Source organism: Trachemys scripta, chromosome 1 (genome assembly GCF_013100865.1).
Source record: "Trachemys scripta elegans isolate TJP31775 chromosome 1, CAS_Tse_1.0, whole genome shotgun sequence".
In the NCBI taxonomy this organism is placed as follows: Eukaryota; Metazoa; Chordata; order Testudines; family Emydidae; genus Trachemys; species Trachemys scripta.
In genome coordinates, this window is record NC_048298.1 from 13382075 (window position 1) to 13397665 (window position 15591).

Sequence of the window (15591 nt, forward strand, 5' to 3'; positions counted from 1 at the left end):
CTTGCAATGCATTTACCTTAAATAGGCAGATGAAGTTTACCCATAAATAAGACTTTTATTCTACAAACTATGATGTGCCAGTTTCCCTTTAGGACAGTACAGATCACTGCTACACAAATCCTGAGTAAAATTATATTTTTCAGTCTGATTAGTAAAATTGTATAGATCTATCATGTCAATAAGTCCACTGTTGTTGACGGATATAGGGTGAGAATACTGGGATAGGGCAGGAAAGTTATAATGACAGTTCAGTTCGTCGTTTCTAAAGCCATTGCTGAGGGCTATGTTTAGCAATGAAGAAGACTATAAGCTGTAACTTCTGAATTATATATTGATATTGCTCAGTCTAAAAGAAAACACATACAGACAAATTAAATAGGGCATACATTATACAAGAGTATACCATTAATTTTTAAAAAATAATAGTTTATCCTGGGAAGACCAGAATTATGGCTTTTGCCTACAAGCATAATCAAACACGGTAAAAAAAGACACATAACAACATAGACTTTATTATTATTATTATACATGTTAAAAATGCAACCACATCAAAATAGAATAAACAGTTAAAAAACTGTTGCAGAGGACATAAGAAAATAGTGTGTATATATTTTATATATAAAAATCTACAGTATTTACTAGTGTTGATACATATTTTGGAGCAGTCCCAGGCTGCTAGCACAAAGTAAATTGTACAGCTTTATTTATTATGAATCACAGAACCATGGTTAAAACTTTGGGATTATTACACTTAACCACATTATATACATACATTGCTAAGCTGCTGTAAGCAATCAGAACTAAGGTAAGCCCAAGTACTATTCATCATCTCAATTTCAGTTTAGAGTTTTTCAGTGTAGTGCTTAGCGACTGTTCCTTCACTGCAGTTTGCAATCTTTAAAATATAAAACTGCCCCGGTCATCACCAATTACACCGCTCATTATATACACAAAAGAAGTGTGTGAAATATAGTAAATGTTACTTCCATTTTTAAAAACAAACAAACATTTTACTTCTGTACCTTAAAACCTAGACAGCTAACCTGCAGCAAGAATAGGCACTACAGCTCATTCTTTAAAAGACAAATTGATCTGTTTTCTAGTGTTCAATGTACTCAGCTAACACATCTCAAGAAAATGCAAATTGACAAAAACCTCCCCAAAGAAAGACTGATTTTTAAGTGTCCCGAACCTACCAGTGTTTTGGTATTTAAGTATTAGAGCTTTTAACAGAAAAGATTTAAGGACTCAGTCTTGCAAGAGGTCTGTCACCCTCAGCTCTCATTAACTTCAATGAGAGTTCTGAGTGCTTAGCAATTCCTACATTCAGCAGCTCATAAGACTGCACCCCAAGTATGCCACTTAACCTGCATTTTTTTTTTTCTTTTCACAGTGGATGAAAGCCAAGGAGAATGTAGAGTACAAAAGGCTGCAAACACTAATTTAAAAAAAATATTTAATTACAAAGAGTCTATTAAGCTTCTTATTAACAGTCCAGGGCTGCACATCACACAATCTCTCAATGACCTGACAGTGCAGCAGCACTTGCCCATTCCTGGACATGAACCTATTGCTTTCTGGAAAAAGGAGGGCAAAAGCAAAACATGTCATTGAACTGACATTATCAAGCTCATGGGAAAGAGCACTGAATGCATTCATATAGCACTAGGGTTGCCAATTTTGGTTGGATGTATTCTTGGAGATTTCATCAGATGACAATCTTTAATTGAAGATTAATCTTTAACTCCTGGAGACTCCATGACAATCCTGGAGGGTTGGCAACCCTACACCACACACAGAGGGTCAAAATAGCTACACAACCCCCATGTTCGGCCCTCAAGTTTCAAGTAACTGGCAATACTCTTATACCAGTAAGAGGACTGTTTGGCAAGCCAGTAGCTCACACTATGACTGGTTTGCTAAGTTAGACCCCATGGTAAGGCTGCATGCTGTGAGAATGCAGCACCATTTCTGCTTCTAGCATTGTATATGTTGTGCTCAAATAGTTCAGGGGACTTAAATGGGAACACAAAGCATTGCTTTGCAACATTGGATTTGGGTACAAAGGTACAGACTCCGTGCTGAAAGTTCACCCAGACCCTAAAGACTTGCTACACTCAGACTGCCCTGATTTTAAGCACCATTTGTCGGCCAGATCAGAGTGACACTCTTTTTGGCTCCATGGTTTGCTTGTCTGTTCCTTCTGGCTGAGGGAAAGGCAAGATAGCAGCCAAAGGAATGGAGATTAACTGGGAAATAGCATCCCATGTAAGATTACATTAACAACCCAGAGCATCTCTCCATCTTCAATCCGATCCTGGGTTACTGAGGCAGTTTGTATACAAAGACAGGAAAGGCCATCCAAAATGAATGGGTCATTTATCAAATAAATTACAAAGAAAATAATTAAACTGAAATAAAATACTTCACTAACCTAGCCCAAGAGTAAATGCATCTACATTTTCGACTCTTTAGTTCTTCTCCAGCTACATGTTTGTGTATTTGCACAAGCACACTTACTGCATTGTAATGTCAGTCAAAATACAGCTTGCAAATGTGTTACAGTTGCTAGGCAGAAAGATTATAGCTCTGTGCAAATTATTTAAATTTCAGAAACATGGTAGTGTTAGACACATTTTGCAGATGACTCTACTGCTATTGCTATGTTTATATGCATCAGATCCCTTTCAACAGGTTCAATGCAAGTTTAAAAGCTCAACTACCTTTCAGCCAAAGTTTAAAACGGCTTTGAAATAATGTTATTACTTTATCGGAGAACTGCATGAACTGCCCACGTTCTGTATAAAATACTGACTTGGACAATTATAAACACAGCAATATATATCTAATGTTTTCAGTTCTTGCTTATTAGTTAGCATTGATGGATTCTCACAGAAGCACTGATTCATGCATAGACATCCCATCATTTTGGTTTCTGTAGTGCTGGGCAGGGGCTGGTGGGCCTGAATATTGATATTGTGCTGAACCATGTTCTTCCAAGGTTGGTGAAGTCCTATATCTTATTGGACTATCCACAGAAACAGTTGGAAGATTATGGTCCTGAAAAGGTGTTGGCTGACTGGCTGCATACTTCTGTAAATTACCCAAGTGGCTTTGGTTAGCATCTTGGTTCCAGGGCTGCCTGTATATCTCATGTCTGTACATATAAGCAGCATCCGGCCTCTTTCTGTTGTCTGGCAAATAATCCACTGGAGGAATTATAAATTTGACACCTGAGGGTGATCTAGAGTTGCCAGGATAGGCATCAACAGGTAAGACTTCTATTCGACTAGAAGGTAGAGAAATAGGATTTTGGCGATTGGCAGGATAAGAGTTCATATGTGGTTTATCTGGAGAAAAATCTGTTGAAAAAACAGAACCATATGGTCTACCAGAAGTGTTGGTTCGATTCCCATGATTATACTGTGAAGGTACAAAACTTGCACTAATTGCGCTGGAGGCAGGCTTTGGAGTGTTTCCATGGTACGTAGGTGGGTTACTATAAGATGGTGGTGGCTGTTTAACATTTGATCTGTGATCTGACCCATCAGACTGAGATGAATATCTTGGGCTTCTCTGTTGGGAACTGATGGCATAATTGTTGGATATTTTTAGTGGGCCAGGAATTTTTGCACCTTGCTTTCTAGGACTACTAGAGTATGTTACATTCCTGGGACTTTGCGGATGAGCTCTTTCTAGCATCTCCTCAACAGGATTCTCATTCTCATGGTCAACACCTGGAATATTGTCATACTGCGATGCATTAGACCCTCGCTTACCTCCATCAGCATCCAAACCCCTCATCTTTTGCTTTACATTCAATGGCTGTGGTTCACCAGGACTTGGTGGCGTGCCTGAAATAGCATGGTTTACTGACCTACCTTTTACCTCCACGGTAAGTTTTGTAGTCTTTTCAATAACTTTGATATCTGAAGGTTTATTCCATTTAGGTACAAATCCCCTTCTTGTATCTGAAGTAGCATTAGAATTTTGGTTAGCAGCTGCATTGTTATATTGTCTAGAATTGTCTTGTACTGTTGACTGAGGCTTTTTTCTGATATCTACGTCATTCTTAGATAGCTCACTCCGGACTGCTGGTCCAGGCTTTTGTTGTTTTAAAGAAGGCTTCTTTTCCAGTGAATTAATTCTTCTTCGGTTATTTGGTGAATCTTCTTGTACTTTTTCAGGAGATAGTCTCCTTTCTGTCCTTCTTGCTGTCTGTGTTCTTGAAATACTAGTGTTGCTCTGTCCATTGAGCATATGAGTAAGATTAAGCACGGCAGGCTGAGGTTCCAATGGAATTTGTCCCAACGGCTTCTTTGGAAATTCATCTTCTTTACCTAAAAAATAAGTAATAAAGTAAATTGAAGTTTCTTCATATGGAACTCTGCATGTGTGTTAAACACACACACACACACACACACACACACACACACACACACACACACACACCATAAAAGACAAAAGTCCAGACAGCCAAATTCAACTCTGGATTTAGATCTCAGACCCAAAGTTCAGTTATATTTGGATCTAGGGTTTTTGTTCTGGTCTATATATAATGTCTAAGATACGGGTCTGTTTTACCACTGTTATACTGAACATTGTGGAAAGAAGTACAACTGAGAACTGTCATGTCATATTTACATTACTGCTGCTTGGGAAAGCAACTAGCAGTGGACTACTGGAGTATTCATGGAGGGGACCCTCTTTATCCCCACAAAAACCTCGTGGGCAGGAGTAGATTAGGAAGTCCCATTCCACCGAAGTAGTTAAGAGGCTCTGGAGGAAGGGGAAAGAGATAGCTGTTTCTCCCTTCCAGAAGACAGATAGAAAATGAAGACTTCAATTTTATTAGTGACCTTCTACCTTGAGTCCATAACAGAGGTTGAGGGACAAAACCTTGGTAAGAATCCCAGTCCAATCCTCCTGCTCAGCAGCTGAAGGTGAGCTGCTGAGTTTCTCACAAGCCCATTATCCTTGAGCTCATACTTCTTCCTTATTGAAGCCCTTTATATTATATATACACACACACACACACACACACACACACACACACACACACCCCTAATGACCCCAGGGGAGTCAGAAATAAATTCAGCATATAAATGCTTGTTTCTTAACTTTGTTAGTATAAGTATGCAATCAGGTGTGCAGTTATGCTAGACAACTATACCATGCAAGGTGAAACACAAGGCCAAGAGACTTCTAAACACAAGAAAAATGGGTATCCAGTGTAGCTATACACCCAAAGTATGCAAGAGCTTTTAATTTTTAAACACAGATTTTTTGTTAAACACTGAACAGTAAGTTCACTAAAACTGACTAATGGTTACATTAGATAGTTACACTTAAATGCTTTGTCAGCCAATCAGCCTCTTTTCATAATGACCCGATTAAAAACGTACAGTATAGCTAAAAGATTATGCTTACCACCTTCATTTTTTAACTTCAGTTCTTTTTATGATCATTATAGTCTGAAGAGACTATACATATCTAGGTACTACTAAGGTCCCCATCACCACAGAATCTGAATGCCAAATAGGAACACTAATATTTCTGTTCTGACAAAGATAGCAGTAAAAGACAACAGCATTTACTTAAGAGCAGCATATAAGTGGAGAGTTCTCTTTTGGTTATGAGCACAACATAACTTCCATCATTCAATGTTTAAATGTCAGTCTCTTAAGGGGACACAATATTCCAGATTGCAACCATGTAAAAACTTAATTATAAACAGAGAAATGAGAGCTATACAGACTGTCTGATAATGCCCATATGACTATTTATACCAACATTTCTGTTCAAATTACTCTCTCCTTTCAAAGCAGTCAGAGCTATTTTCCCATTCTAAATTAATACTAGTAAATAAGTTATTTCCACACCTCATAAAATTGTAGCTTCCCTACTTATTTACAGCAATTTCTTTCATATTATAAATAGAAAAAAGTTAAGTATGTAATTTTTAAATGCATCCCCCACACAATCTGTTTGAAAATTTGCCTGTAACTTTTAAAAATCAGACAGGATAGCCAAATAAACTCTATCATATATCAGTTTACTAAGTAAAAACTGCAAGGCCAGAAAAAAAAGCCCTGGTTTTGCTGAAAAATTATATAGAAAAGCTATGTAAAATTGTTGGTAGAGAAATAATTTAGTGTTTTGATCCTCATTGCTGCACTAGAGACACAGGACCATGCAACTTTTGTCTATCACTGGAAAATCTGAAGTTAAAAGTTAACATCTCATCATCACCAGTTATTTGTATGAACAATTCATTCTGCGTCTCTGTATAGTGCACCTGAACGAACACTCAGACATACTTGTGTCTCTAAAACAGGGATCGTCAACCTTTGGCACGTGGCCTGCCAAGGTAAGCACCCTGGCGGGCCAGGCCAGTTTGTTTACCTACCGCTTCCGCAGGTTCGGCCGATTGCAACTCCCACTGGCCGCGGTTCGCAGCTCCAGGCCAATGGGGGCAGCGGGAAGCGGCAGCCAGCACATTCCTTGGCCCGCGCCGCTTCCCGCAGTCTCCATTGGCCTGGAGCAGCGAACCACGGCCACTGGGAGCCGCAATCGGCCAAACCTGTGGACGCAGCAGGTAAACAAACCGGCCTGACCCACCAGGGTGCTTACCCTGGCCGGCCACGTGCCAAAGGTTGCCGATTCCTGCTCTAAAATATAATGTTTAGAAGTATTAATAGCGTCATGGAAATTGTACAAACAATATGAGTTAAATCTTTGACAGCTGATTCTCATTAAAGGGGGATGGCAGAAACTGAGATTATCATTGGATAGCACATAGGAACTGCCATCAAGGATCAGGGCCACATCATGCTAGATTCTGCATAGGCAAATAAAAACAGAATTTACAGTCTAGGTGTCAGACAGGAGGTGACAGGTCCACAAAACAGAAACGTGATGAGGGTGGGCGAGATGACAAAGTAACAAAATGAGAGTTTAACAGAGAAGTCTCTGTTTGCTGCTTGCCTAAGTAATGCCAGTTTCATAGTTATTGTATGCTGGTGGTCATTCTCATTCTGCTCCAAATGAAGTCTACAGTGTTGTGTAAGGTCAAACTTACCCCCTGCCTGAGGTCTTGCTGCAGTAGTAATTTAAAACAAACGTCAGCCTAAACTTAATCCTTCCAGCCTGACTGTTCTTAAGTTTTCTCGTGTCTATCACTGGTTTCACTCCAATCAGGTGGTCTCAAAACTTGGCAGAGTTAACAAGCTTCCTGCCACAAAGAGTCAGCAGAATCCACTCAGCTGATTTATGCAGGGCACTAACCCCTGCTAGCCTGATAGGTCACAGAAGAGTCCAGCATCCCTATGCAGAGGGGTCGATCGTGCCACTCTGTTACAGTTATATTTCAAAAGAAGGTAAGTGAACCTTTCAAGCTGACGATTAAGAAAATAAAGTTAAGTTAGAATTGTTTTCCCCACAAATTTCCAAGACACAGAAAAAGACATAAAAAAGAGAGAAACTATGAAGGGGCTAATAGAAAATCCATAAATGTCTTAGAAAACCTCAATCAGCAAGTGCACTCAAATCGCACAGACGACATGATCAGTAAGAAAGAACTGACTGCTTTTCTGCATGGCTCTGTTTTTGTTTTGTTTTTTATTAAACAATCCATATAGAGTACATAGAAACTATGATGACAGGTGCTTTAAGAATGCTGAGAGATTTCTTCATAACGATGGCTTTCCAAGACAATATACTGAACACTACATCACACAGTTAAAAAAAATTGTCCCATATTCTTTTTGTCCCCTCTGTAGGGGGTGGAATTCACTCCCTACAGAGGCTCTGCAAAACCTTTAAATCATTTATGTCCCACTTACGCCCTCCAACTAGGGTGTATGCAGAACTTAAGACCTTGTGCTTGTCTTCTGCACAGGGGTGAATTTCACCCTTAATAAATATTCCAACACTAGAGCCATATGTCGTTAGTTTTTCCCATCTTATTTGTCTCAATGAATTTTTTTAAATTAAGTAGTACAGCATTTCAGAAAAATGAAGCAATTCTGTGTAATACTAAACTGTCTATTTTAATGATAAGAATGAAGTCTGAATCGGGAAGTAAATACATACAATATGCCCTTCAAAAAAAAAGTTTGTGTAAATTATACAGAAGTGATCTTGGTTTTATATGCTGTTAAGTAGTTTGCAACTTTCAGGTGATCCATAAGGTGTTATGGGATGTTGTAAGAAAATGGCCCATCAGTAACTATAATGATGTAATTTTAACACAGATAATTTAATGTGCTTGTATGCAATAAACCTCTTAAGAAAAAATGGTCCTCCTTTGTCAATAATGTCTTCCATGCTTGAAATATAAGTATTCAATCTATTTTTAAACAATAAATAGTTGCATTCATATTTAAATATGCATTCCAGTGCTCTTCCAGTACCTACATCAATGCTTTCTGTATTTGCATATACACATTTAAAAGCATCAACTGTTTTCCCTTCTCTTTCAGTCTTGAAGAAATTCACATAGAGCAGATTGGAATCCTTTGAAATGTGCTTGGTTGAACAATAAGTTTTTTGTTTTTTTTTAATTCGACACACTTAAGGTCTCTTAATTACCATTAAGCTTTCATAAAACCCAAGCGAGAATATTGCAGACATTTTTTATTGAATTCTACATTGCTTTGAAGATTATTTTCTGTAATCTTTCTCGCATGGTTCACAGTAACCGAGTGCATTAGCATTGGTGTGTGTGGTTTATATGATGTATGCAATAACCTGAATTATAGTCATAAAAAGGATGTCAGAACAACCCTACACCGTAATATTAGTTATGGAACACTATTGTGAATCTGTTAAACTTTAGACTGAATATTAAGACCAGAGTAACAGCCAAAATGTTCCAAGCCTACAACTGTTCTTTCGAAAGATAAAACCGTGGGCATTCTAATAACGTGATACCAGGCTTTTACTTTCTATGATTTGATGACACTGGAGCTTAGAGTCTGCATAGAAACAAAAGATAAGATATAGGATAAAAAAAGACAGAGCTTTATATCTTCATCATAAAGCCTCCACACAACACAAATTAACTTGGCCTCGCACTCAAACATCGAAAATCTTGTCTGGATCAGCAGAGTATTGGAGTACAAGAAGCATTTGTACTCCAACCTTTAGATACAGCCACTTTACTAAACTCTGTTAGCTATGCTCCGTTTTCCTAACAGGTAAAGCAGCAAAACACATACCTGAATCCTAGGCTCAGTCATGCTCAGATTAATTTTCACTAAGGTTTGCCCACCTCTTACCATAACACAACCAAGGCTAAAGACATCAAAAGTGATGGGGTAGTGGCATAGTCCAATAACAAGAATCTTACAGCATAAAGGCATATTCCAAACCACTGCCACCTCCTACAAAAAGAACACTGTTTTAAGCTATAAACAGACTATATTTAATTAGGGTATTGGTCACTCCCAGTAAATCCACAATCATTCTTAGGGGCTACCAACTGCATTAGATGCCAAGAATAATTTATTGCCCTTGAAAACAATAAGAGCTCTTAAATTTAACCTAAAATTAAAGAAAATGAAATCCTTTGAGGCACATGAAATGAAAACAGGAAGAATAATTTGCACACCCATCACCATGCATATTAATGCAAATATATATGGCTCAAACTCACAAAGAAAGCATGCAAATCATGTACATGAATGTTGTGAAAAAGCCAGAGATAAAATACCAGGAGACACTTGGGGGGTAGTAGCGAACAGGAAGACCACGATGTCGGGTGCTGGTAGGAACAGAGGAAAAAGAAAAACAGGTTCATATCCTCACCTCTAAAAAAAGCAAAATGAGAAAAAAAAATAAAAAGAAATACCCAGAGTGAAAGAGCAAGCAAATAACCATAGAAACAGAGAGAGAGGGAGAGAGCGAGCGCAAGCCCCTCTGTTGAGAAGAAGTATGCAAATAAAACATCTCATGACTTGTCACGGTAACATGCCAAATATTCCTTTGCAAGTTCTGCATCATGTTCCACCACACTTCAGCCTAAAGCTTCACCTGCAGCCTCAGCCATGCTTTTACCTTGACCCCTTCAACTGCGATTTTTAAGCTCAATTGTTAAGAGTCCCCAGAGCTGAACACCTAAGAATTAGCAACAGGGTGCTCTCAGTGTTGCTGCCTTAACTGGAATTAGTTTCCACCATTGGCCCAAAGATTGAGTTTACTAACATTCAGGGCACATTCACTTGTTTGACTGCAGGGCACATTTTAATCGAGTTAACAGTTGTTTCTGGGCTGGGAATTGTTATATAGTTTACAGAGGTTAACAAATCTTCTCTTTAAGATGCATTTGCACCAAAAGATAATATTAATAGGGCAACTGAAAAAAACCCAGAAAATATGAAGTGGAAACTGTCAGCTGGTGGCTGTTTTGGCAGCAGCAATTAACAGTATTATTGCCCAAATGTGCTGGTTTTGTTTTCTCAAGCTTTCTGGGCAACTGGATTTTTCTTAGCCTGCCATAATTAGATGCATAGTGAGGTGTGAAATTGTATTCTTCTTCCTCCTCCCCTTTAACATACCAAGAAACTAAACAAAACGTTTAATTATTGGGCCTTCCTCAAAAGGAATCTGATAGAAACTCTGCATGAGAAACGACACAGTTGATACTGTGCCATTTTTTGTGTGGAAGCGTGTAATGATTTGGTTATCCTGTGTCTAAAGTTAGGGGAGTCCATGCAACATCAGTACAAAAAACCAGAGAGAGCAGCAAAAAAACGGGGGAAAACAAAGAAGTCAATACAACTAGTCCTAAAATGATCTGAAATTAGAGTCCTATTAAAAGGGTTTTTATTCTACTGACTTACTCTTGATCTAAAAAGTCTCTGTCACCACCCAGTGGAAATCAATCCCAACTACAAGACTTTACAGATTAATTGCTTCAGCAGGCACTAACAGCTTCTTGCATTGAATAACAGACATATAATTGGACTAAAGTGCTTTAAGTGCTCTCTCCGGTGAATAACAGTCTAGTCCTTAATTTCAGCACGAGCATATACACACTTTGTTCTAATACAGTTTTCAAGCATAGTAAAGGGTCAGAAAAATTATTCAGTTAAAATGACATCTTGGTATTTTGTGTTTATTTAGCATCAGTGACTTTCTCCATCTTATTTGCTCCATTTACAAGTCAAAAAGGACTTTTTAAAATGTTACTGCTTGTTCCGGATGTTCAAGCTGCTATCAGAAAGTCAGACTAGCTTCTTGCTCCTCAAAATGCCATCATCAACAAAAGGGGATTCTGGAGTTATAACTTGGATGGCAATTTTGATGATGGAGCATGAGGCAGACGAGAATACACAGTTTGCTTTTCTGTAGCTATATTAGGTTTGCAGTGCTGATGGTCGCAAAAACTCACTTTATAATTATAAACATTTGTATTTAGATTAAAAACAATGCAATTAGTGAAAAATGCTTAACAGACTTCCAGGACAGTTTTGTGTCAAAGCAAGGTGACTTTTTATAGTCATTTTCTAGTTATAATCACATTACATTTTATATCACTAATTCTTATATTTCTTGAGAAAAATTGCACTGAAAGATTCAGTAAAAAAAATTGTGAACCACCAGCTGCATCATAATTTCATTTATAGCGATATAAAAATGTGCAAACTAAAGAGGTCAAACAATACAAGATTTTTAAATAGTGCAGAACCAATATATAAAATTGCTGGAAATAACACCATTCCATGCTCTACTATCCTTTTATAATATCAGAAAATACACATCAGACAAGCACTAGAAAAATTATAGGAAACACATGATAGAAATGCATTTTGGTTTAGTTGGTTAATAAATAAAATGCAGTACAAAAATTAAAAAATAGCTACGTTTGTTTTCTCCAAACATATAAATGAAAAATCCCAAATTCCTCTGAAACAAAAAACAATAAAAGATGCATAGCATCAGAAATAGTAAATCAAGCAGAGTTTCATAATTTTGTTGCCTTACTTGTCAATGTCGTAAGATGCATTTCACTGTCTAACGTTTACAGCTAACGACATACATCCTTTGGCAGATTATCACTAAATTATTACATACACGGCTGCAGAATTCATAGAAAAATATTAAACTGAAAAACAAAATCTGTGAAAAACATAATATTCAAACTTTCCACTATTTTTTCCGCACACAGAAAAGCGAGACATGTGGGTGCAACTGAGGCAGCCAAACTTTAAAGCAAGGGTTACTACACACAGAGAGTGTAAAATGACTAAGCGGACAAAGGCAGATTCTAAGTTTGGAATTTGACAGAAATAGTGCCTATGTAAAAGTGGAGCAGTGCCTATTAGATGACCTCAGGAGAAATTTTCAGCTACTTTAAATTGGTGTAGCTCCATTGAAGGCTTTACAGACATGAAGAAATGTGAGATTTGGGTCACAGGATGATTTTTTGGGCCTCTTTTGTACTTTGTGGGTCACAATATGGATGGTAGGTGACTGCAAGAGTGGACTTCAGGATCTTCGAATTTTGAAGTCTGACCTGACTGACTTGTTCAGGAACTTTAGACTCAGAATCCAGTTTCCACCCAACTACCTAAGGTCTACAGAGAAGGTAGAGGCAAGCCTCTTGGAAGCACATTGATTTTGTTACTGATTCTATGACTAAGAGAATAGGTGGGAAGTTATTCCCATAATTTAGGAGCATTTCAAAGGAATTTTTTTGACACTGGGCAAGTAAAGAATCTGTGTTAAGGAGTTTTTTTGAACTCAGTGGCATAACTCAATGAGTTACTTTCATTACCCATTGATCTACGGAGCAAAGTACCCACAGAGTAACAGCCTGTTCCAAAAGGATCCATCAGGAGGATGGAGACTGGAGTCATGCAGACTTAGAGGTAGTGTGCATTAGCAGATTTTAGAAGTTGTTCCTTGGCCGTGTGGCCCTCACTGCATTGCGATGGCCCCAGGAGATGTTATTTTCTCTTCTGCTAAGACTGTTTGAGGGGATGCAGAGGAGAAATCTCAGAAGGGTTGCTTGCCTCTACATGAGCATTTGTAGTCCTCCTCCTGGTGCCTTGATGAAAGGAGGGGCTTGAAACTATGAGGCATCTTCTGAAGCACTCCACATTCCTAAAGCTTCCACCAGGTTAGCAGAGGCCATCCTGGCACAGATTGACTCCCAAGAGGATTCTGCCAGAAAGGTTAAAGATCTCCAATCTGCTCTATGAACAATATTCCTGGCTTTGGTCTTCGGCATTTCAGTGGGTACCCTATGCTTTATGCCTAGCTTCATGGCAACTAACTTGATTGTGATCTCATTGTGCTCCTGGAACTTGGATGTTCACACTAAGTATTTAATGGATTCATCTCAACACACGTAGGCAAACCATTTAAACAAAAAAAAATCAAAACAAATATTGACATTTTTCTGCCTCTTCATCCCCTCCCCTTCTTCTGAAGAAAGGGAGCTCTTTGGTTCTGAGTTTAAAGCCATGCAAGAAGAAACCAAGGGAACTCTGTTGCAGGTTTCCTCCTGGAAGTGCTGGGCAAAGTTAATACCTCTTTTGATATCTGACCACAGCCTGCCCATATAGGGTGTCTGGATTTTCCTGTACTGACAAAGACTGACAGATGGAGAATTCCACTGAGCTTAATTAGTTCTCTGCTATTTTTGGATGACTGATACTGATGCAGTCTGTTGAAGGCTATATTTTTATGTTCATTTTAAATGGTTTTTAGTTCATAACAATTAAAGGTGTAATCGTTGCTCAGTGCAAGAATGTAAGAAAGGATTTCCCTCCAATTTTAGTTGAGAAAAAAAAATAAAACAAACATTTTTTTTCCCCAGACTCTAATGGGTGCTTACATGACCAGACTAGTTTTTCTAAGCATTGCTACATGGCATATAGTGATTTGACAAGTTTACGTAATAAATAAATAAATAAAAAGGGCTAAAGATCATGCAGATAGCAGAATCAGACAGACAGACATTTGAGCAAGGTTAAATGTCTAGAGAATGCTGAGAGCCTGTAGAAAAATATTATTGCCTGAAGACAGTGATTAGAAAAACCAAAATGAACATCAGAGTGAAGAAAAATCAAAGGCTTGTGAAATTCATATGAAGAACAAATGAGGCATCAGACTTACTCAGCTAAGGATAACAGGAGACAAATCTGCTAGATTTCTGAGGATTAGGATAAAGGTATTTTATATTTATTTTGTGAAAAAGGTGAGTAATATTTCCACTCACCCCAAACAAAAATATACTACACATACAGAGAGTTTCCCAGGCTACTAAGGCAGAAATAAAGGAAAATCGAAGTCTTCTCCCCACATCCAGCAATAAAACATAATTAGCTTTCTTTGCAGTGATTTTAGCCAAGCAGCAGCACACCCCATGTTAAAAAATAGTTATTTTTTTTCATATCAGTGGTACTTTGGCTACCCAAAGTAAGAGCAAAAGAAATTCTGAAAACAAACTATTATTGGTTCATCAAGGGCCACACCTTTTAACAAACAAGATATGCATTGTCTACTGTGGAGTATGACTTGCATTCCATCTCCAGAATTTCTCACGGTAGAGATACATGCCCTGCACCTCCATGGATCATCATTCCCCAGAGATATTTACTCCTAAATACCCCCTTCCTCTGTGATATATCAAACACTCAAATACATGCATCTCTAGTGCACACCTCACTCCCTTAAAGAACGTGCCTGCTCCCTTCCCCTGGGAGACCTAGGATTGGACACTTGTCCTATTTCACTACTATCAGTGAGAACTTGTATGAACCCAATCTTTCTTTCTGCTTTAAAGTGACACTCCAGGATGAGTGGGCAACAGCAAGGCCTGAACCAGGGACCTCTGGATGTAAAAGGAAGAGCTCCTACTGCCTGACCTAAAGAATCCAGCTTCTGCAGCACAAAGGCTGTAGCCCTATATAATCAGTGGTTCTCAAACTTTTGTACTGGTGACCCCTTTCACATAGCAAGCCTTTGTGTGTGACCCCCCCCCCTTATAAATTAAAAACACTTGTTTATATATTTTACACCATTATAAATGCTGGAGGCAAAGCGGGGTTGGGGTGGAGGTTGACAGCTTGTGACCCAGCATGTAATAATCTCACAACCCCGAGGCGTCTCGACCCCCAGTTTAAGAACCCCTGCTGTATATGGACTAGCCCCTAGAAGGGGGTCAAAAACAACAAAGAGTCTGGTGGCACCTTAAAGACTAACAGATTTATTTGGGCATAAGCTTTTGTGAGTAAAAACCTCACTTCTTCGGATGCAAGTTGCATCCGAAGAAGTGAGGTTTTTACTCACGAAAGCTTATGCCCAAATAAATCTGTTAGTCTTTAAGGTGCCACCAGACTCTTTGTTGTTTTTGACCCCCTTCTAGGGGCTAGTCCATATACAGCAGGGGTTCTTAAACTGGGGGTCGAGACGCCTCGGGGTTGTGAGATTATTACATGCGGGGTCACAAGCTGTCAACCTCCACCCCAACCCCGCTTTGCCTCCAGCATTTATAATGGTGTTAAATATATAAACAAGTGTTTTTAATTTATAAGGGGGTGGGGTCACACACAGAGGCTTGCTATGTGAAAGGGGTCA

The 15591-nt window shown here is 38.6% G+C and overlaps 1 protein-coding gene across 3 annotated transcripts in view; it reads right to left on the minus strand.

Moving 5' to 3' along the window:
• Nucleotides 1-1384: 1384 nt before the first annotated feature.
• USP6NL (USP6 N-terminal like) overlaps nucleotides 1385-15591 on the minus strand; it is a gene marked incomplete in the record, with an annotated part of 204590 nt that continues 190383 nt past the window's right edge. For all 3 annotated transcript variants that reach the window (XM_034764788.1, XM_034764796.1, XM_034764780.1), the window contains 1 exon segment: nucleotides 1385-4340. In XM_034764788.1, coding sequence (XP_034620679.1) covers nucleotides 2890-4340 — 1451 coding nt within the window.